The sequence below is a fragment of the Anolis sagrei genome, chromosome 5 (genome assembly GCF_037176765.1).
Source record: "Anolis sagrei isolate rAnoSag1 chromosome 5, rAnoSag1.mat, whole genome shotgun sequence".
NCBI classification, from domain to species: Eukaryota; Metazoa; Chordata; class Lepidosauria; order Squamata; family Dactyloidae; genus Anolis; species Anolis sagrei.
This window is the reverse complement of record NC_090025.1, coordinates 143321306-143342637: the sequence shown is the minus strand read 5'-3', so window position 1 is coordinate 143342637 and position 21332 is coordinate 143321306. Positions and strand designations below refer to the sequence as shown.

The 21332-nt window shown below is 38.3% G+C and overlaps 1 protein-coding gene across 2 annotated transcripts in view; it reads right to left on the bottom strand.

Annotated features, from left to right (window-relative positions):
* The window catches only part of FRS2 (fibroblast growth factor receptor substrate 2), a 50016-nt gene that overhangs the window by 11640 nt on the left and 17044 nt on the right, over positions 1-21332 (bottom strand). Inside the window, exons 2-6 of one of the 2 annotated variants that reach the window (XM_060777474.2) lie at positions 13932-14028; positions 10934-11025; positions 10182-10368; positions 6361-6519; positions 978-1141 (exon numbers count right to left, since the gene is read on the bottom strand). In XM_060777474.2, the coding sequence (XP_060633457.1) occupies positions 978-1141; positions 6361-6519; positions 10182-10368; positions 10934-10999 (576 nt within the window). In that variant the 5' untranslated portion in view covers positions 11000-11025; positions 13932-14028. Of the gene's footprint in view, positions 1-977; positions 1142-6360; positions 6520-7027; positions 7075-10181; positions 10369-10933; positions 11026-13931; positions 14029-21332 lie in introns of those variants that run through there. The other variant, XM_060777475.2, reaches the window with a different exon arrangement.

Below are 21332 nucleotides of genomic sequence, written 5' to 3'. Positions count from 1 at the left end.
TTGTCAGCACCAATTCTTTTTAAGTGCAGGCCAAGGTCTTTAGGCACTGAACCTAGTGTGCCGATCACCACTTGGACCACCTTTACTGGCAATTATAATTATAATTATAATTATTTTACTGACACAAAAACACAGTATGTCACAGCAAACGAGATCTATATGCTGAATTTCGTATCACAAAATCACAAATCGAACACTTCCCAAGCATCTCGGACTGTGTTGTTGTTATTGTTACTACTACTACTACTACTACTACTACTACTATAAAATAAGCACTATTTGAAAATACATGGAAGTAATTTATTAGCTACATGTGCAAAAAGGAAGGTGAATTTAAACCATCAAATGACCAAGGAAAATGATGAATGTTGGTAAAACATATCACAATGATTTTATGTAATGGAGAAAATGAAAATAACTAAAAGCAACAGAACTGAGAGAGCTGTATTTGTATAAAACAATACTGTAGGGAGTGTAGATTTGAGAACAGACAATGTAGCAATGCATTGTGATTAATGTTTTGTTTAATTAAAGAAAATGAAAAATTAAAGAAAAGAAACTTTAACAGAAAATGATAGGATTCCTTCCATTATGACTAACCACAACAGAATTAAGCTGGCACATGAATACCAGTACAGTTGCCCCCCCATACTTGTGGATTTGACTATTGTAGATTTGATTATTCACAGATTTGATTAAAATTGTCTCTCTAGGAAGCTCTAGGTCCTCCAGTGTAACTCTACAATTAACTTTCTCTAGTCATGCTGAAGGACATAGAGATTTCTAAAGAGAACACCTCTCTAGGAATCTCTAGGTTCTCCAGTGCAATTATTTAATCCGCTTCCAGTAAAAGCCGGCCATAAAGTCATGCTATGCTGGAAAACCTAAACATTCCTAGAGAAGTGTTCTCTCACTTAAAAAATAGCAATTTCTTTATCAGTAGTTTTTTTTCCTGTAGACTTTAAAAAAGAACTTACTTGCTCCTCAGCTACAAGCAAGGGATGCGTGGATTCTTCACCTACTGAAGGAAGGCGTGTACTTCCTACAGAAGGGTGCCTGCTGGAGGGATGGGATGAAGCATCTCCATAGGAAGGGTACCTTGGATATCCATTTGGTAAACTCTGCCCACTTACCCCTGGTGCTGTGCAAAAAGAAAATCCAATTATCCTGTAAGTTAGTAAAATTCCAGAAAATGTGTATTCATCCATTTGAAGGTCATTTCAATCTTGGCATGTGAATTGGACTGTTTAGGGAAAATGCAGGTGTAGCAATAAATAGTACACCATTTCAAAAACAAGAAAATGAAGTTTGTCAAAAAACCTTGATGGAAAGAAATCCCACCTTCTTGTTTAGATGGATTAAGTTTAATCATAAGATCCTGCAGAAAGCATGCATTTGTTCTGGGGTATGTTTATCAAGAAGTACTGCCTACTTTCCTCTCACTTCCTATGCATAACACAAAATGGCAAAATGAGAATTTGGAAAGAGGTCCTCTCAAAGAAGTCCACTTTTTGATCAGCAACTTCCAAATATTAAAAACAATTCCATTTTGAGCATTCCCTGACTCCTAGCCTGTGTTAAGCTATTAAATTCAATATTAATTGCCTGATTGCGGTGTTCATTGTTGTTGTTGCCTCTGCTTGGTGCCCCTATCGTGGACTTTTCCTAGCAGAATTTTCTCAAAGGGGGCCTGCCCTTGTCCTTTTGTGGCCGAGAGTGTGTGATTTACCTAATGTCATCCAATTGGTTGTCACTGTCCTAATTCTTCAACATTCAAACAACTACACCAGCCTGGTTCTCACAGGCGTGGTTGTGCAGCACCCAAATCACTGCTGTTTCACACCCAGTAGGAGCAATGACAGGTAATGTAACTGGGGGGTCACAACTAAGTAAAATAGATATATTGTTCCCACAAATTATCAGACTTTACTTGTCAAAGATTTTGGACACTTAGCCAAAATTATATGGTCAAATATTACTGTGCTGAGACCTCGGCACTAGCTAGCCATAGCCTGAAGTTACTTCAAGTCACTGATATCTTATAGCAGGGATTCTCAAACCAAGGCCCGGGGGCCAGATATGGCCCTCCAAGTTCATTTACTCGGCCGTCGCTCAGGGTCAACCTAAGTCTGAAACTACTTGAAAGCACACAACAACAACAATCCTATCTCATCAGCCAAAAGCAGGTCTACAGTTCCCATTGAAATACTAATAAGTTTATATTTGTTAAAATTGTTCATTTTAATTATTGTATTGTTTGAAAGTGGTTTTTTGCACTACAAATAAGATTTGTGCAGTGTGCATAGGAATTCATTCATGCTTTTTTTCAAATTATAATCTGACCCTCTAACAGTTTGAGGGACTGTGACCTGGCCCTCTGTTTAAAAAGTTTGAGGACCGTTGTCTTATAGCATAACTGTCGGGAATTTTACCAACCACCCCCCCCCCCCCTGCCCTTTAACCATCAACTTTGTACTGAAACCAGGTTTGGCTAGGCTTGGGGCTGCTGACTTTTCTGCCGATGCCCAACTTTCAACTCTGCTCCTCCTGGGCTTTAATGGGGATTTTTGTTTTTGTTTTATTTTCAGATTTTATTCTAATTTTAATATTTATTTATTTATTTTGTGGAGACTTCTCTTAATTTTCTTGTTGGCTCATGTTTATCACTGGCGACTGAGCTTAGCAAAATATACTATTTAATTGACGAGTTTCCACAATAATTGTAATTTGTTTTAAATTTTACTGTCTGTCCTTGTTAATTGTATAACGGTATTGAATGTTTGCCATATATATATTCTGTAATCTGCTCTGAGTCCCCTTGGGGAGATAGAGCCGCATATAAATAAAGTATATTATTATTATTATTATTATTATTATTATTATTATTATTATTAGCCTTCAGGTGATTTATATAAAAGTACACACACACATATGGAAATGCTCTCTAACATGCACATAAATCAGTGGTTCTCAACCTGTGGGTCCCCAGATGTTTTGGCCTTCGACTCCCAGAAATCCTAACAGCTGGTAAACTGGCTAGGATTGTAGGCCAAAACACCTGGGGACGCACAGGTTGAGAATCACTGATATAAACTCTATAGTGCATAGGTTCTACTGTACAATATAATGGCTTATTTGAATTGTTATAAGATTTTAAAATCGTATATATGTTTGTTTGGCAAATATTTAGAAACTGGGCTTAAAATAAATCATAGTAACAAAGATCAAAATATACAAATATTTGATACAAATTATTTCTCCTCTCTATCCCACAAAAATTATATCGCCAACATAGGCAGCTAAGCCACACATTTGTTAAATGGAACCAGTGTTATTCAAGCAATTTCTGTATGTGACTTATACTGCAATACTATATACATTTATTCTTAGGTTCTCATGTAGATGGGGACAGGATTGCAATAAGGCTTAGAAAAAGAGACTTTTTTGTAACTAGAATAAAGAGCAGGCTAAGGACAAAAATAGCCAAGACTCTATCACACTCCAAGGCAGCATATTCCAACTCTTTTCACCACTTCTAATGTTTAGGAGGATTCTCTTTTCCTCTAGTTTAAGCATGCTGCTCCATGTCTGCAGGTGTAGAATGCAGTTTGACGCCACTTTAACTGTCATGGTGAAATGCAATGGAATCCTGGGATTTGTAGGCACCAGCACTCTTTGGAAGAGAAGTCTAAAGAACTTGTAAAACTCCCACTCCCATGATTCCATAGAATTCAGTCCTGGTAGTTAACGTGATGTCAAACTGGATTATTTCTACAGTAAAGATGCACCCTTAGTCTCTGCAATATGTTCGTTTACAATTTCAAACATGACTAATTCTGCCAAAGACTTTCCAGGTCACAATTCAATATTAACTATCACTACATGATAATGAATTCACAAGTAATCAGTCTACAATAGACGTAATTTATTGGATAACACTGGCCAACACACATTTTAGTGCCTCAAATGTTAGAAATGTTTCTGAGTATATTTGACCTGCTGATTCCAAAAATGGTTTTCCCCTACCAGCTCTAGTTTTTGTGATACAGAACATATGTCATCTGATTGCCCACAGAAAACCATGATGACCATATCTAACAACCTAGAGTATATGTAGTCTATCAAATGCAATTTATTTATTTATATTTATTTATTTGGGGTTCTTATACCCTGCCCTTCTCACCCCGGAGGGGGACTCAGGGCGGCTTACAAAAGCAAAGGCACAATTCGATGCCTGCATCATAAAACAATCATACACAAAATACACAAAATTACATCAGAACACAGTTAACAACAATTCATACACTATTAACATAAAATCAGTAAAATCAATAAAAACCAATACAAACCCAATTTCTCCTTTTACCTGGTCAGCGTTCGCTAACTCATAGATCTAGTTTTACGTTCTACTTCATCAATCCTGCTGGTCTTACTCGCCTGATTGTCTGATTTAATCGCCAGAGTGCCCAAAGGCCTGGTCCCATAACCACATCTTCACCCTCCTCCTGAAAGCGAGGAGGGATGGTGCTGCCCTGATTTCCCCCGGGAGTGAGTTCCACAGGTGTGGAGCCACCACTGAGAAAGCCCTGCTCCTCGTCCCCACCAACCTCACTTGTGAGAGTGGTGGGGTCGAGAGCAGGGCCTCCCCAGATGATCTCAGAGTTCGGGGTGGGACGTAGAGGGAGATACGTTCGGACAGATACACTGGACCGGAACCGTACAGGGTTTTGTAGGTCAAAACCAGCACCTTGAATTGTGCTCGGAACTGAATCGGCAGCCAGTGGAGCTGGCACAGTAGGGGGGTGGTATGCTCCCTGTATGTCGCTCTGGTGAGCAGTCTGGCTGCCGCTCGCTGGACTAGTTGAAGTTTCCGAACAGTCTTCAAGGGCAACCCCACGTAGAGCGCGTTGCAGTAGTCTATTCGGGATGTGACAAGAGCGTGGACCACCGTGGCCAGATCAAACTTCTCGAGGTACGGGTGCAACTGGTGCACAAGTTTTAATTGCGCAAAAGCTCTCCCGGCCACCGCTGAGACCTGGGGTTCCAGGCTCAGCGATGAGTCCAGGATCACTCCCAAGCTGCTGACCTGTGTCTTCAGGGGGAGTGTAACCCCGTCCAGCACAGGCTGTAACCCTATATGCTGTTCGGCCTTACGACTGACCAGTAGGACCTCTGTCTTGTCTGGATTCAATTTCAATTTGTTAGCTCTCATCCAGTCCGACACAGCCAGACACCGATTCAAGGTCTGGACAGCCTCCTTGGTGACAGGTGACAAGGAGTGACAGATGTGGACATCATCTGCGTAGAGATAACATCTCAGTCCGAAACTCCGAATGATCTCTCCCAGCGGCTTCATGTAGATGTTAAATAACATTGGGGACAGAATCGAACCCTGTGGGACTCCACACACCAACGGTTGTGGGGCCGAACAGGTGTCACCCAGTAACACCTTCTGGGACCGTCCCTCAAGAAATGACTGGAGCCACTGCAAAGCAGTTCCCCCGAGACCCATGTCTATGAGGCGTCCCAGAAGGATACCGTGATCGACGGTATCGAAGGCCGCTGAGAGGTCCAGCAGAACTAACAGGGACACACTCCCCCTGTCCAGTTCCCTGCGAAGATCATCTACCAAGGCGACCAAGGCTGTTTCCGTTCCATGTCCCGGTCTAAAGCCAGACTGTGCCGGATCAAAATAATCAGTGTCTACCAGGAATCCCTGGAGTTGTGCCGCCACCACACGTTCCAGGACTTTGCCCAAATAGGGGAGATTGGAAACTGGCCGATAGTTGTCTAATTGAGTGGGGTCCAGTGATGGTTTTTTCAACAGCGGTTTGATAATAGCTTGTTTTAAGCTCGCTGGAATCTTGCCCTCCTGTAGGGAGGCATTAACCACCACCTTCACCCACTCTGCCAAACCCCCTCTGGCTTCCTTTATCAGCCAGGATGGACAGGGGTCTAGGATGCATGTTGTGGGTCGCACCTCTCCAAGGATCCTGTCCACATCCTCAAGCTGAACCAATTGAAATGAATCCAATAAAACCTGACAAGCAGATGCTCTCGCCACATTCTCAGAGACTGCAGGTAAAGTGGTGTCAAAAACCGACCAAATCCGCACAATTTTATCTGCGAAGAATCGAGCAAACGCTTCACAGCGAGCTCCAGAGCTGTCCGGGATCTCGCTTTTCGGCGGATTTAACAGACCCCTGACAACCCTGAATTAGCACCCCCAATAACCCCAGAAACAAGTCTAAAAACCAAGATTCACAAAAAAATTTAGTTGGGATGTGTAACTTAAATACACAAAAAGGCGTCTAAATTGGGGTCTCACTCTCAACACTCAGACAAGAGAAATTAACTTACTGGTAGGTGTGCGGGGTGTTCTTGGAACTTCCATCTCTGTTTGATGTGGATTTCTTTCTACTACTGGCTCTTCTACCACATTTATACTATTATTCTGCATAATCTCTTGCAACATATTAAATAGTTCTTCTGCACGGGCACACTTGAAGGCAAATATTCCTACAACAACACATTAGTTGTTAGATAGTCTTTTAATTATAAAGATAAGCTTTGAATTAATAGATCTTGGTATAGTCCATTTAGGCATAAACCTGTTAATAAAAAGTACTATTACTGTTTTAAAAGGTTTTACTCCCTTGAAATCACAAACTTGAAATAAAAAGTAAATTAAGAAACCAGAGAGAAAAATTAGTATGCATTTCAAAAAACATGATTTTTCTTGGTAAGTAAGGTACAGTTTTGCTGCAGTAGAGGATTTTTTGGTCAATTACTCTAACAACATAAAATTCCTGCACAACGAACTAAGAAGGATTTGACACAGGGTTCACAGTCCAGGTGCACATAAAGGTTAAGATAGGAGGGACTATAAAACAGATTGGGTAAAACAGACAAAGCCAGTTTGCTTTTGGTCTCAAGGATACACACAGAAACAAAGCAGACAATACCAAGGATGTCTCGCTAGTATTATTCCACTTTGCCTTTCAACAGCAGAGGGAGCCCAACTTACCATCATCAGCAAAGAAAGAACCAGTGGAGTTGCAGCTTTGGATTATTCTTCCATTGAAAGCATTAAGTTAAAGTTGACATTCTTGTTAACAAGCGTGTGTGTTTTGGTATTGCTGAGCTTTATCTTATCCAACATATTAAAACTATCAAACACTATTCTAGTTCAGCCTATAAAATTTACTGTGGTTACAAACTATAAAATCTAAAGATGTCAGTTTACTGGCCCTACATCAAGCCAAGAGTCTGTGTAATAAAGATGGGGGAAGATGGGGCAGTCATAAACACAAATTATTGAGAAGATGGTTTTCTCAAAACCATTTGTTTACGTGGAGTCTCAGTGCCTCCTAGTCTTGATGACGGTATCTATATCCAATGCCAGATGCAGTATTCCTTTGTATATCATTTTTTTTAATATTAGCAGGAAGATAATATGGTGTTCATGCCCTATCTGTGGACTTTCTATAAGTAACTAATTGGCTTCTTCTGTGTGAACATAATGCGACATGATAAGGCATTTGGTTTGATCCAGTATTGCTCAGTAGCACATATATAATATTGAAATGCATTGGATCTATGTCCTTTTCCTGGTTTTTTTTTTAAACTAAAAGTGGAATTATAACACACATAGTCGTTTCTGTATTGCCAGTTAGATCATGGTTATGGAATGAGCTGGACTGTACTCCCATTGTCCTTCATCACTAGCTATTTTAAGACTGATGTTCAGAAACAACCAAAATGTTGTTTCTAACCCTTGATTCAGACTATTTTTGTTTGTTTTTTTAAAGAAGCTCTGCTTTGCATTAAAAAAAACACATAAGTTCATGGTGGTATAACATTCAAAAACATTCTTGCTGTCCACCAGCTGGCGATGGCTTCAAGGTGACTTAGATTGACACTTGGTTAAACTGATACTGGTGAGCACTTGATTGAATTATTATCACCAAAATATTTTAGTGACAGTTACTAAATTTAGCAATCCTTAATAACGCAAACAAACAAACAGCCCTCACACAAGTAGGAAAACATTGTTGCTTACACAACAGGCTGGAGATAAAAAGGATAATTTTGCTAGTTACACAAGACAAGCCATGTAAAACACACTTCCTTTCCCCCCAAAGTAAACCATACTTTATGGTGATATAAAATGTTGGTAAATAGGTGTCTCTAAATAAACATACTTGCATTCAGAAAATACCAATCAATAGTTGGGTCTCTAAAGGAATGATTCCTTACCAAATAATTTTGCTGACATAATTTGATTTCAAAAAACAGCAATAAAATAAAATGAAATACATTTAAGGTTTTAAATGCATCAACAATTTATATCACTTAATCATATAATATCATATTTGTGCTTTACACAATGCCGCTGTTTCCAATTCGGTGAATAAAAAGCTGTAGATTTCAAATGGAAACAACACTTTCCTGGTATATGTCTTCAGCAACTGGGATTCAGGAGCCATCTACACTGATCATTTAATGTAGTTACAAACAGGTATTGAAAAAAGTAGTTTCACTGTGAAGATGATTACATAGGAAACCCTGGGACAATTTGAGGCCCAGATGGTGGTTACACAAATAACAGAGCATGGATGCACATTAAGGACCTTCTTTCGCATACTTCTGCAAGTGTTATCTCTTTACACTGCACACTGAACCCCAATAATCAACTTTTTATCTATCCAATCAATTTTAAGTACTATATAACAGATTATAGATAGTTAATTTTACTACTTATCCAAACTTTCATACAACTGCTGGAGTTAGCCAGAAAATTAATTGGTTATTTTCTGACATACTACAATAATTCATATAATTATAGTGCAACATAATTATAATTGATGGCATCGAATTGTGCCAATATGTAGACCGCCCTGAGTCGCCTGCGGGCTGATATGGGCGGGATATAAGTGACGTAAATAAATAAATAAATAAATAACATCCTAAAATAAATAACTAATAAAAGTTCTATTTGCCCAAATAGACTTTAGAATTGTTTTTATTCAATAGCAGCACTTTATGCTATAGGGTAAGTTGCTTCTGATATACAATTTAGTTCCTTAAGTATGACTAGTGATCAATTGCATGATTTTTTAAAAATTGACATGATAAATCTCTTGTGTGACCACCACCACTAGCCATGGCAGTTCTATTAGTATGTATGAGTTCTGTAATGAGTGCTTGAAATATAGATATGTGTAGAGATCAAATGAGCACACTTTAATGGAAATAGTACATATGGGCCATTTTAAGCATCCTACCTGAATCAAAATGAGAGATCAGAAAGACAAGATGTACTAAACTAGATTTTATTAAAATAACAAGGGTTTAACTTTTTATTTAGACCACTGTTTCTCACACTCCACTCCTCCAGTTGAAATTTCAGCTCTTAGAAATTGTGGGAGCTGAAGTCAAAACATCTGGAGGAGCAAAGTTTGTAAAACTCTGATTCAGACCAACTAAAACAGGGTGAGGCAGCATAACTTCCTTTTTTCAAAGCTTAATAAAACCCATTGTAGGAATCAGATTTTTTTAAATAATGTAGCACATACCTAAAGTTTTGTTTTACGTAGTTTTGAAGATCAAATTAGGTAGGTGACATCCCTCATTCTCCATACACTGAGTAAACTGATTTCTGGCGTTTGTCATTACTCTTGCCAGCATAGCAGGCATTATGTTGGTAATTTTTTCCTGGATGTTGGTCTTTGAATCTTGTAGGGTCCTTAGACGGCTCACATAAATACGGGATTTCAAAAAAAAAAACCCATAGAAAAAAATCACAACGGGCCAAATCTGGAGAGCGGGCCGGCCACTCCAAATCCGCTCGAAAAGTCAACGGCAAAAGCACGCTCCTCACTGTTCGCATGATGGCGACTGATGTCAGGACAAAACTTTATACTCCTGCCTCTCAAACGAGACAACTAGCGCTCCGCTACGTCTTCAACCGACTGAATGGCACGCATTTTTAAAAAGGAAGTTATGCTGCCTCACCCTGTATTTCTTAATACTAATGCTAATCCAAATTGTAATATTTACCTATTCCAGCTCTTCTTTAGGATCTAACTGCACCAACGCACTTGCCCTATAATACATATCACTTAACAGGAGTTATTTTTTAAGTTATTTCATATTTTAAAAGATGCCATTATACATACCTGGCCCAGTTTGACACCTTCGACCACTTTCAAAAGAGAAGAGATTGGAATCATAGCCATATCGGCGGAGACAGAGGTAATGCCATTTAACAGAGTCCCGTTTGCGGGTATACAAGATTAGTTCTGTGTCTGTAAGCTCCATTATACCAGAACCCAATTCATTACCATCATCATCCACATTTATAACCTAAAAAATAAAATGAAATCACAAACTAGTATACATAACATAAACATAGCTATTACTACTTATCATTTATTAAAGACAAACATGTACCTTATCAGATTCAACTGAATGGATATTTTATATATAAAATCTCAATATAATAGACAAATAAGTCCAATATGATGCAGGACTAATTCACAGTTCAAATGTATTTTATTTTTTCTCTAGGGAAAACTTGAGAGAAGTATAGTACCCATGCACTCAGAGTTACTAATGGCCACAAGCATTTTCCCCTAATCACCTGGTGGTTGATTACATCATCCTTATTTACTTTTGTAAAGCCATGATTAAAGACAACCCCAAACCATCCCTTTGGTAATCACAAAGGAAACCTACAGTATTTGTAACATACACATTACGATTCAGTTATTTCTTAATAAATCTATTAACTGAGAAGCTAAGTTAATATAGAAGGGAAAAAAACAAGTTGCCAGGATAATCTCTATCAATTCTTACAACTGTGTCACTTTCATCTCATCCCTAAATTAGAAGTTAGAACTCAAAGTAGCAAAGCCCCTCAAAATTTTACCTTGAATTTGTTTCGATGGTTATCAGGGACTGTTTCTTTATCTGGACAGCTACAACAGCTACCCATGACTTCTTTAGAAGACCATGTGATTGCTAGAGTCAAAGCAGAGAGATTTTTAAAGGGATGTGAGTGAATAACATAAAGATTGCCTATATTTCCAAAATACAGCACTAAAAAAACACATACAGAAAAAAACAATTATATATCAGTGAGGAGACAGTTAATCTATGCATATGTGACAGAATATCAGGACTTATTCTAGACTTGCATTTGCTTAGAGTAGATCAATTATAATCAACTGATATCCTAAATCCAAACCTGTCTGATTGATTTAAATAGGTGTACTCCAAAGTTCCGTGAGTTCACAGATGACCACAAGAAGAACTACAATTCCAAGTAACCAACCTGTTCTCCTTCTTTGTGGGCTCTGTGACTCACACAAATGGAAGACGAGCAAGCTAGTAAACATAGGAGGAAGGAGTGTCATTCAACACAAGAGAAAAATACAGTCCTTCTGCTTGAGACCTCATGTCTAGTCTGTAGTGAGAACAAAAGGTTGTAGGCTAATACCATGTGGCAGCTTTACAAGTGACATACGGGGGGGGGGGGGAGCCACTGACACCACCACTGCTCTACTTGAGCAACTTCTCCCTTGGGCAGGAGGCTGTTTGCCTACAAATTCATAACAAATAGTTCAGGCAAATGGTAGCTGGAACCCATTCACTGTGGTGACACTACAAGCCCTTTATTGTGGAGTTGCCTTTAGCTACATGAACTACTTAGCTGAAAATTCAAGGGCATTAAGCTGAATATCTCTTTTATCTGGAGGCCAACAGTCTCTGACAGTGAGGCCCTCCTGAAACAGGACTATAAGGCAAGAAGCTGGGTTGCAACATGCCTGAAATAGCCAATGAACACAGGCGCTGACAACATGGTCCTCTCCTAGATAAAGGAGTTGAATTGCTGTGCTTTTCAAGGATCTTTTCCCCACAGGAGGCACAGCATTTGAAAAATGCAGAAGAAATCACACAATGACAAGGCTCCCACACAGGAGTGTCAAAAACAATATGGGAACTGATGGAGAAACTAAAAAAACATGCCAAATCCAGCCATGAAGATTGTCAGAGAATGATAGCCAAAACACAAAGAATAACTCAAAAACCAAGACAATTCATAGTCAACTCAACAAACAGTCAATGAAAGAGAATGCTTAAGGCACCTAATCTATGCTGCTGCTGTGGCCTACAAAAAAGGAACACTTTGTCAGAAGTGTGTGAGATTAAATGGACATGTAAGAGTCTAGATGGTTCCAAACGATGCACTGCACAGACACAGACAAACCCATTTGTGTGAGTCACAGGCCCCTTCTACACTGCCATATAATCCAGATGATCAAAGCAGACAATCCATGGTATCTGCTTTGAATTGGGTTATATGAGTCTACGCTGCCATATAATCCAGTTCAAAGCAAATAATGTGGCAGTGCAGAAGGGGCTACAAAAACCACAAAGAAAAACTGATTTTGAGCTGGAGAACCACTCTTAAACCAATTAAATATACTGGTATCTCAAGAAAGGCTGTAGAGTTTCCACTTTTTCATGGATTCTTTGATTTGGTCCTTTTCTGTTGCCCATATCAGGAGGATCTTATATAGTATTGTAATTATTTTCCTTCCAGCTGTCATGATCTTATCCCAGAATTTGTCCTTTTCTTCGAAACCACTTTTTTTCTCTTTCCTAAAGGCCTCATTCAGTTGTCCATATTGTAACCATGATAATTTCCCGTATGTTTTCTGGATTTCTTCCCGAGTCTTCAGTATATAGGTATTGTTAGCTTTTGTGAGAATCTCTTTATATCTGGGCCATCTCTCCCATCCGAGTTCTCTCCTCTGTACTCCTCTCCAATAGGGAAACCCAGAGGGGGGTTTTTTGGTAGAATTTTAGCTTGTATTTCTCCCATATTCTTATCAAGGAGGACCTGACAAAGTGGTTGCCGGGTTTTTTTTTTATCATTCTTTTCTCGTACCAAAGGTACGCATGCCACCCGCTTCTTAAGTCGTTACCTTCCAGTGCAAGTTCTTTAACTTTACTAAGATTGGTCCAGTCCCTTACGCATATAAGTCCACACGCATTGTGATATAATTGCATGTCGGGTAACCCAAGTTCCCCTCTCTTTCTCTCATTGGTTAAGCAGCCTCGTCACAGAAGAAGAAAGATAAATAGACTTTAGTGGTTTACGGGAAGATGACACATTGAAAATCTAAATCTTGATGTTTGTTTGTTTTCTTCTTCTTCCTTTTTTCTTTCCTTCTTTTTTTCCTCTTTTCTCTTTTTTCTGTCTGATTTTATTATATGTAAAGTAAATTTCTTGAACAATGTATCCCCCTCACCCTCACAACCCCCCTAATAAAGATTATTCAAAAGAAAGAAAGAAAGAAAGAAAGGCTGTAGAGCAGAAGTCCTCAAACATTTTAAACAGAGGGCCAGGTCACAGACTTTCAAACTGTTGGAAGGCCAGATTATAATTTGGAAAAAAAATTGAATGAATTCCTATGTAGACTGCACATATCTTATTTGTAGTGCAAAAAAAAAAAAACACCCACTTTTAAACAATACAATAATTAAAATAAAGAACAATTTCAACAAATACAAACTTATTAATATTTCAATGGGAAGTGTGGGTCTGCTTTTGGCTAATGAGAAAGGATTGTTGTTGTGTGCTTTCAAGTCGTTTCAGACTAAGAAGGACCCTGGGCGAGGGCCAGGTAAATGACCTTGGAAGGCTGTATCTGGCCCCCGGGCCTCAGTTTGAGGACCTCTGCTGTAGAGTTTCAACAAGGAATTATTGGGAGAAAAGGAATTCTTTGGAACTGTTGGTTTTTTCTGCCAAGCTACTTTCCAAATTGAAAATTTATTTGGAAATTATTCTTTGAAACCAGTCAGAAAAGATTTCTAAACTTGTTGAAAAGGAACATTTGGCTAAAGGTAAATACACTCACCTAGATTTGGCCATCAATATTCCCAGCCTCTGGTACAGCATGAGTATTTCTGTCATACTTCAAAACACCATGTTGACCTTTCACATAGTCACTTGACCTAGAAAAGAATGCATAAAAACAAATCTATGATATATCTTCCAAAAAGGTCCTTTGCAAAGAAAAATTGTTCTAAAAGTGAAATGTTTAATTAATGACTGATATCTGTAGAAGATCAATGTGCATCTTTAGCTTAGTCATGTAATGTTGCTTTTCTGCAGTCATTTGGAGATGGCCTTCACTTGCTCTCTCTGAAAGCAAGCACCCAAATATAAAGAAACAATTACTGGCATTCTATGTAAGAGAGAAATATCTGAAATCCCAGGATCCATTCCCTTGACTTTCCAGGTTAAATATTACTTAATGGAGCATTTCTACCATTTGACAGATTTTCTCCGTTTGTCTAACATTGCGCAATAGAACACTTATTCCATAAAGATAATGCATTTTAACTGTGGGGTTTGGGGGATTTCCTCTTATCAGAAATATGGCTTACCTGGAAATTGCTACTTAATTCAAGTGGGATGCTAACTTCAAAGGTAGCATAAGATATAATCAAAACCTCTTGTGTTCAGAGAAGAATCAGTAACTACTTTTCAACAATTTGTGTCAGGTTTAAGATTGATCATTTGTCTGACACATGTGCAACTCCCACTAGGCAAGAATGTGAATGGCCACCTGAAGCAGTAAAATTATACATGCAGTCAGGTCTGAGTTGGAGGAATGTGCACCTGAAGAGAACTATTATTCTCAGGTCAGGCTTCATGTGCCTAGATCAGGCATTAGCAAACTTTAACCCGCCAGGTGTTTTGGACTTTAACTCCCACAATTCCCAAGAGTCAGTAAGCTGGCTGGGATTTCTAGAAGTTGGAAGTCCAAAACACCTGAAGGGTCAAAGTTTGCCCATGCCTGGCCTAGAATGATCCTTCGGGCTTTTAGAATGGGGCTTGTACCTAGGACATTAATGGAAGGATTAAGGAGGTTGCACAACATTGTCTTAAAAATGACCAAAATGTACAAATAAAAGCAGTCCATATTATACTAAAAGGCAACAAGACAAGGCATCAGGCAAGTCTCCCAAGGAAAGGCACAATACAGAGACATGTAATAGTTCAGAGAACTGCCAGATTAGCACAACTAAATTTAAGAATAGTGCAGGCAGAAATTGTCCTTTATGTTGGACTTTCTTGGCCATTAACATTTTAAATGGAGCAGAGAAAGTGAACCCACTCATATGTTTTGGGGCTAAAACCCTCATCATCCCTCACTTCTAATTATATTGTAAGGCAGTGGTTTTCAACCTGGGGTCCCCAGATGTTTTTGGCTTACAACTCCCAGAAATCCCAGCCAGTTTACCAGCTGTTAGGATTTTTGGGAGTTGAAGGCCAAAAACATCTGGGGACCCAAGGTTGAGAACCACTGTTGTAGGGGAAATAATTAAACCCAACGTCAACTGAAGGGCTGCACAATTCCCACCCATGTGTCCAATTAATCAATGCTCTTTTTAGCTAGAAGGAATACTACACTTGTGATATAGTCAAATAAGCAGATAGAAACAGATAGTATAGAGCAGTGGTTCTCAAACTGTGGGTCCCCAGGTGTTTTGGCCTACAACGCCCAGAAACCCCTGCCAGTTTACCAGCTGTTAGGATTTCTGGGAGTTGAAGGTCAAAACATCTGGGGACCCACAGGTTGAGAACCACTGTTATAGAGCCTGTTAAGACAGCAACCTGACTTCTAAAATGTGTATTCCCTTCTTCCTAAACACTTATTTTACATTTTATACTTTTCTTCCAAGGATAAATTGTAAATGTCTCAAACTTTCTAGGCTTTAAATTTCTACAAAATTTATTATGAAGTGAGAGTACAACAAACTTTGTGTTCTTTGAGTCACTGTTTTAAAAAATTAACTAAATCCTAGACATTGTATTAGTAATGACAATATTAATCATAATAAAATACTGGCTTTTGTTATAAAATAATAAATTTACATGTTGGATAGCATTATGATGGACAGACAACACATACTTATTTTTCCCAGTGAACAACAATATCATACTTTAAGATCAACAGCAAACAAAACATTGTAAAACCAAAACCTCTTATTCAGTATAGTTTTGATGTCATGGATAAAAAGAGATTGGTGAAATGTGGCTTTCTAGGTGGTCCAGCCACGCACTCCTAGCATTCCTCATCACTAACTATGCTGACAAGGGCTGAAGGCAACTAGAGTTCAACTATAGAAAAGGGGATTTTGTCCATTACTAGTTTATAGGACATGGAAATACAGGGAAAATAAGATAATGCTTCCAGTTTCTAAAGACTGGTGACAATGAAAATCATATCAGCAGAACTATTTTTTTAAAAGCCTTGAATTCTAATTTTAAATATTTTGTTTCTCAGATATTTAGTTACTTAAAAGTCTAAATATACATGAACCAAGCATACTAGAATATGATTAAATTGCTGATTTAAAAAAAATATATTGCATTAGAAGAGCCAGCAAAACACAAAACCATAGATACTATACTGTTCTCAAACCAGCAAAACAAATGCTTACATGTGTAAGGTAAAAACAGTGAAGTTACAAAATTATTTTTTTTTACTAAGCTTCATATATAAATGCTGCAGCTGTCTGTTTTCGAAACATGAAAGAGACTACATTTAGTTTGTAAGTTTATGAACACATTCTTCAAATACCAGTAATATTAAAGGTCTCAGAAGAGGCAAGACCTTGTTCCCGAACCTTAACTTCACAGTTTAATCCTTGGAACAGCTGATTTAAAAAAAACCTACACAATAATTTAGCTCAGCTTGTCTTTTTGAAGAGGAAATCATGAAATACCATTTTGCACTAGTGATAAAGTTGGTATATTCTGGAAATCTCTTTTCATGGGATTTTTTCTCTGCTATTCAGTATTCTTCAAATGAATATTTAGTTCATATCATTTCCACACAAAAAGCAGTGATGCTAGCAGATGAATGTTTAAATGCGACACAGGCTAGCAAAACTGGAATGACAAACCATTTCCCACACCAATGAATGGTTTATTTCACATTCACAATTTTTATAAATATTCAGTGATACTGTAGCCAGGAACTTAATAGATATTTCCTACTGTGATGCCTGGGACATATCTCTTATATTTTGAAGACATCGTTATTCAAAGTAATAAACTATGTACACTGATTTATCTTCAGGCCTAAAGCGCCTCTGAAGTCATCCATCATGAACAACTTGCCTTTTGATTATTTGTATGTATCTTGAAAGAGGCTGAATAAACTAGCTAGTCTTTTACAAGCTGCCTCTGAACAACAGGAGGTTTCTCCAGAGCAGCTAATTTTATTTACATCGCCATCTATTCTTTTCACATATTCTCTTACACAAGGCAAGCTACTGTTCCATTATATCTGGCTGAGGTTCTCACTTTCAAACCTAATTGAAGCATAAGTATATCAACAGGAAAACCATGACAGACCTAAAGCACATGCATTTATATCCCCTTTCACCATTTTCTGAGCTCAATGTGCTACATGTCATGTCACAAATGACTCCAGTGCCGAACTGGAAAGGAAGATGCAATATTTAAATGGGAAGTATAGTGTGTAAATATAACTTTATACACCTTCTTTCTAACCACAGTTCTGTTTTGAAAAGTCTATCAAGTAGCTAAGCACCAGGCTTGTCGGGAGGGATTCTACTTGGTGGGTCATATGCTGTCTGGGGCTGATTCAATCCTATATTTAAAGAAAAAACAGAAAAATAAAAATAAACTGAAGCAAAACTCCATCTTGGAGGTTAGAAAATAAAATTCAGGAAACAGGAATAGCTAGTACAAGTTGAGTATCCCTTATGCTTTGGACCAGAAGTGTTTTGGATTTTGGAGTATTGATATCTAGGAGATGGAACCTACATAATTCATTTACGTTTCATATACATCTCATGCACATAGCATTTACTAACCATTGTCTGTGCACACTGAACATCCAGAAAGCAAAGAGGTCACTACCTCCGTCACCCATGTGGACAATTATGGATTTTTGCAGTATTTTGGATTTTGCAATTCCATGTAAGGAATGCTCAAAAAGTAACAACATCATTCACAGAGTCAGATCTAATGATCTAGAGGAAGAAGTGTTATTTGAATGTTCATTTTCCCAGTGAGAAGACATCATAAAAACCCACAAGCTTCGTAACAGCAACTTATTGTCACAGTTTTAACGAGTCTCTCATCACAGCGCCTTAAAATTAGAAATGTAGGCTCCTCATGATAAAATCCAAGGGCTTTGGCTCCTAAGAAAATGAAGCAATAGGGAGCCCCGCACAAGCTTCAACAAAATTGTAAGTTGCTCCACACCGCCCACATAGCTTTAAATGCTTGAGTGTGTGTGATTAGGAGGGCTGATGCATGATCACATCAAATTCCTTCCCTCAACTCACAGATCAAAAACTTGCCCTCTCAGCTACATTCTTCTTTAGACAGCCCCTGTTACCCTGGTAACTCTATGCTGCTGACACAGGCAGCTGGTCCATTTAAAGTCAGCCCTAGCTGGCAACTGAAATGTTTGTTCAACCAGTTGGGAATATATTTTCTCAATTCCCGAGGAGCTGCTGCTTTATGCTTTCAAATCTCATGAGCAGTTTTATTCTCATCACTAGTTACCAACTGAACTTCATTACATGCACTTCTTGTACATCTGGCAAAGTAAACGTAGTGTAAACTTGTGAATAATGTTTAAAGACACTGGAGAAGAAAGGAAGAGTTTTTTAATGAGTAGCTTTATGTACACAGAGATACATTGTCTTCCTTGTAAACTTACAGTATCAACTGCTGTAAATATGCTGCTATATCCATAAACCCTTGGAGTTATTAAACATTAATGGAAGTCTTCTGTAAAGTTCATCAGAGCCCACAGTGCTCACAAATTTCTGACAGACAAGAAAAAGCATTGGTTCTGAATTAAAATGAAAAGCATATTTCACAACAAATTCCTTTATATTTACAAAATCACTGTATCACTAAAATGTCAAAAAGATGACAAGCAGAGATGATGGTACAAAAATGTGCTTGCACACACAATGGCCAGTCCTTGAGATCAAATATTTGGACGTTATGTTTCTTTTTCTGCATGAAAAAGATTTCTTGGAAGAACTCAAAAGCTCACCATGTTTATGACATTTTAGTGATCCCTACCCTGAATTTTACTTTTATTCATTGATGACATGGCAACTTTTTTGCTTTTTTATTCCTTATTTTTAGAGTAAGAATTAAAAACTACCAAGGCTCAAAAGGAACCACCCAAATTCTCTGTATGAGTCAGTGTTCTGTGCCATCCCCTGACATCTCTGTTAGCAGATCGCGAATGGATGATTCAAGCACACCTGATGGAGATATGCAGCAGAATGACCCATGCCCAGTCAAAGCAGACAGAAAGAAAAGACTAGAGCAATAAATCAAGCAGATCCAAGGTGGGTGGCCTCTGTGAGAAAGGGGGTAAGCTGGTCTTGCAATGATGAATTTTAGTTCACACTGAGCATTATTTGAAACACCCAACCCTACTTAATAACAATGAAAAATAGTATTGTTTGGTATGCTATAAACGTTATTTTAGTAGACCGCCAAGAGAGCACACCAAAAGCTCACTCACATTCCAAAGCTTTTGTTCTTGACCTCTAGTCAACAGAATATGCTTGCATGCATTAAAATAGGAATAACATTCCACTTCTTTGATAAAATAAAAACTTCAGTCTGATTAATTCTGATAAAACAAAAAAATTAAAGTTCCGATATCAGGATCTTTTAAAGAACCTAAGACTAAATGGATGAGACTAAAGGCCTCTCTTGTCCAGCATTCCATTTCCCCACAATGGTTAGCTCAATACTGATGAAACCCCTCAAGCACAACAAGAGGGAAATCTTGTCCACAAAGGTAAATGAATTCTATTTCCTTTTACTCCTCTCCCCAAAAAGTTTCTCTTCTCTTTCTAGAGCAGTGGTTCCCAACCTGTGGGCCGCGAGACCTAAATTAAGGTCCGTGGCTCTAGATTATTAAATAGGGTTTTCTGTGGGTGAGAAGATGGCGACTACTGGATGGCATACGTTCTGTATCAGAACTAGAGCTGATGTGGTCTAACCAAATCAAATCTGAAGTTGACCAAAAACTGATTCCTAACCCTTTTGGTACTAAAGTTGGAGAGTTGTCCCAAGCCAAAGTGGTCCCTGGTGAAGTGGTCATTGGTCAAAAAAAAGTTGAGAACCACTGCTCTAGAGCTTAGACTGTATATCAAGTGGGTGCAGTCTAATGCTCTGTCCATACTGCTCAGTGCCCCTGCCCCAACTTTCAAGAGAGAAGACAGCAAACTCAAAGGAGCAAGAAACAAAGCAATCTTTTCCTTCCCCTTGAAACAAGTATCAGCCACTTCTTTCTCCTTTAAATTGTCTCTGCCCTCACTTCTTACCAGTAGCTTTTGCTTCTGCCCACCCTGTTTGCAAGTTGTGGACAAGGACGCTTTGGACAGGGTGAAAAAGGGCAAAAGAACTCTATCAAAAAGAGCCCTTTCACCCCCATCTAAAAACCCTTGAATGCAAGCCACACATGTGTAAGCTACAGACATGACTCTGTGCTAGAAGTCCAAAAGTTGTCAAATTCTACCTACATATCTTCCCAACATGTGCTCCATGCTTTCTTTTTATAGATAAAAACTATTTGAGATCCTTATAGGGAGAAAAAGCAGGATATAAATTAAATAAACAACACACAAACTACAGTATTTCTGTTGCTAACTGCACTATTTAGTGATGGATGAGATAATCAAGAGTTTTAAAAGCCACATGAGCCAAAAAAGGTATCCAACTCTTTAATTATGTGGGAGTTATTTATTAGCAGCAGGGTTTGTTTAACTATTTAGAGACATGGGGTACTACCTATCTAACCCCCAATACTCCTATAAACCAACAGAAGAGTATGTAGTGCACTTGCAAGGGAACAGGCTGGATAGCAAACTAGATGCACCCAGACCTTCTGACTTCATCTCTGATATCTACCCTCCACCCACCAATCCTAGTGGGAATCAATCACAACTCATTAACAAAGGCAGATGATTTATCAATCTAGTTTCAATTAAGCACATGTCTCCTTTAGAAAATGAGGAAAAGATATGCAAAAGATTGTAATATCTATTGAAGCAGGAATTACGAAACTTCTACTTTCTAGTTACTTGCTTTATTGACTGTGAAATGTCTCTACAGTATATCTGAAGGGGGAATATTCATAACTAGCATGATACAATCTTCATACAGGGAATTCTCACACTTTACAATATTTACATATTAATCTGAACTGTCAAGGCAACCAATAAGGAAA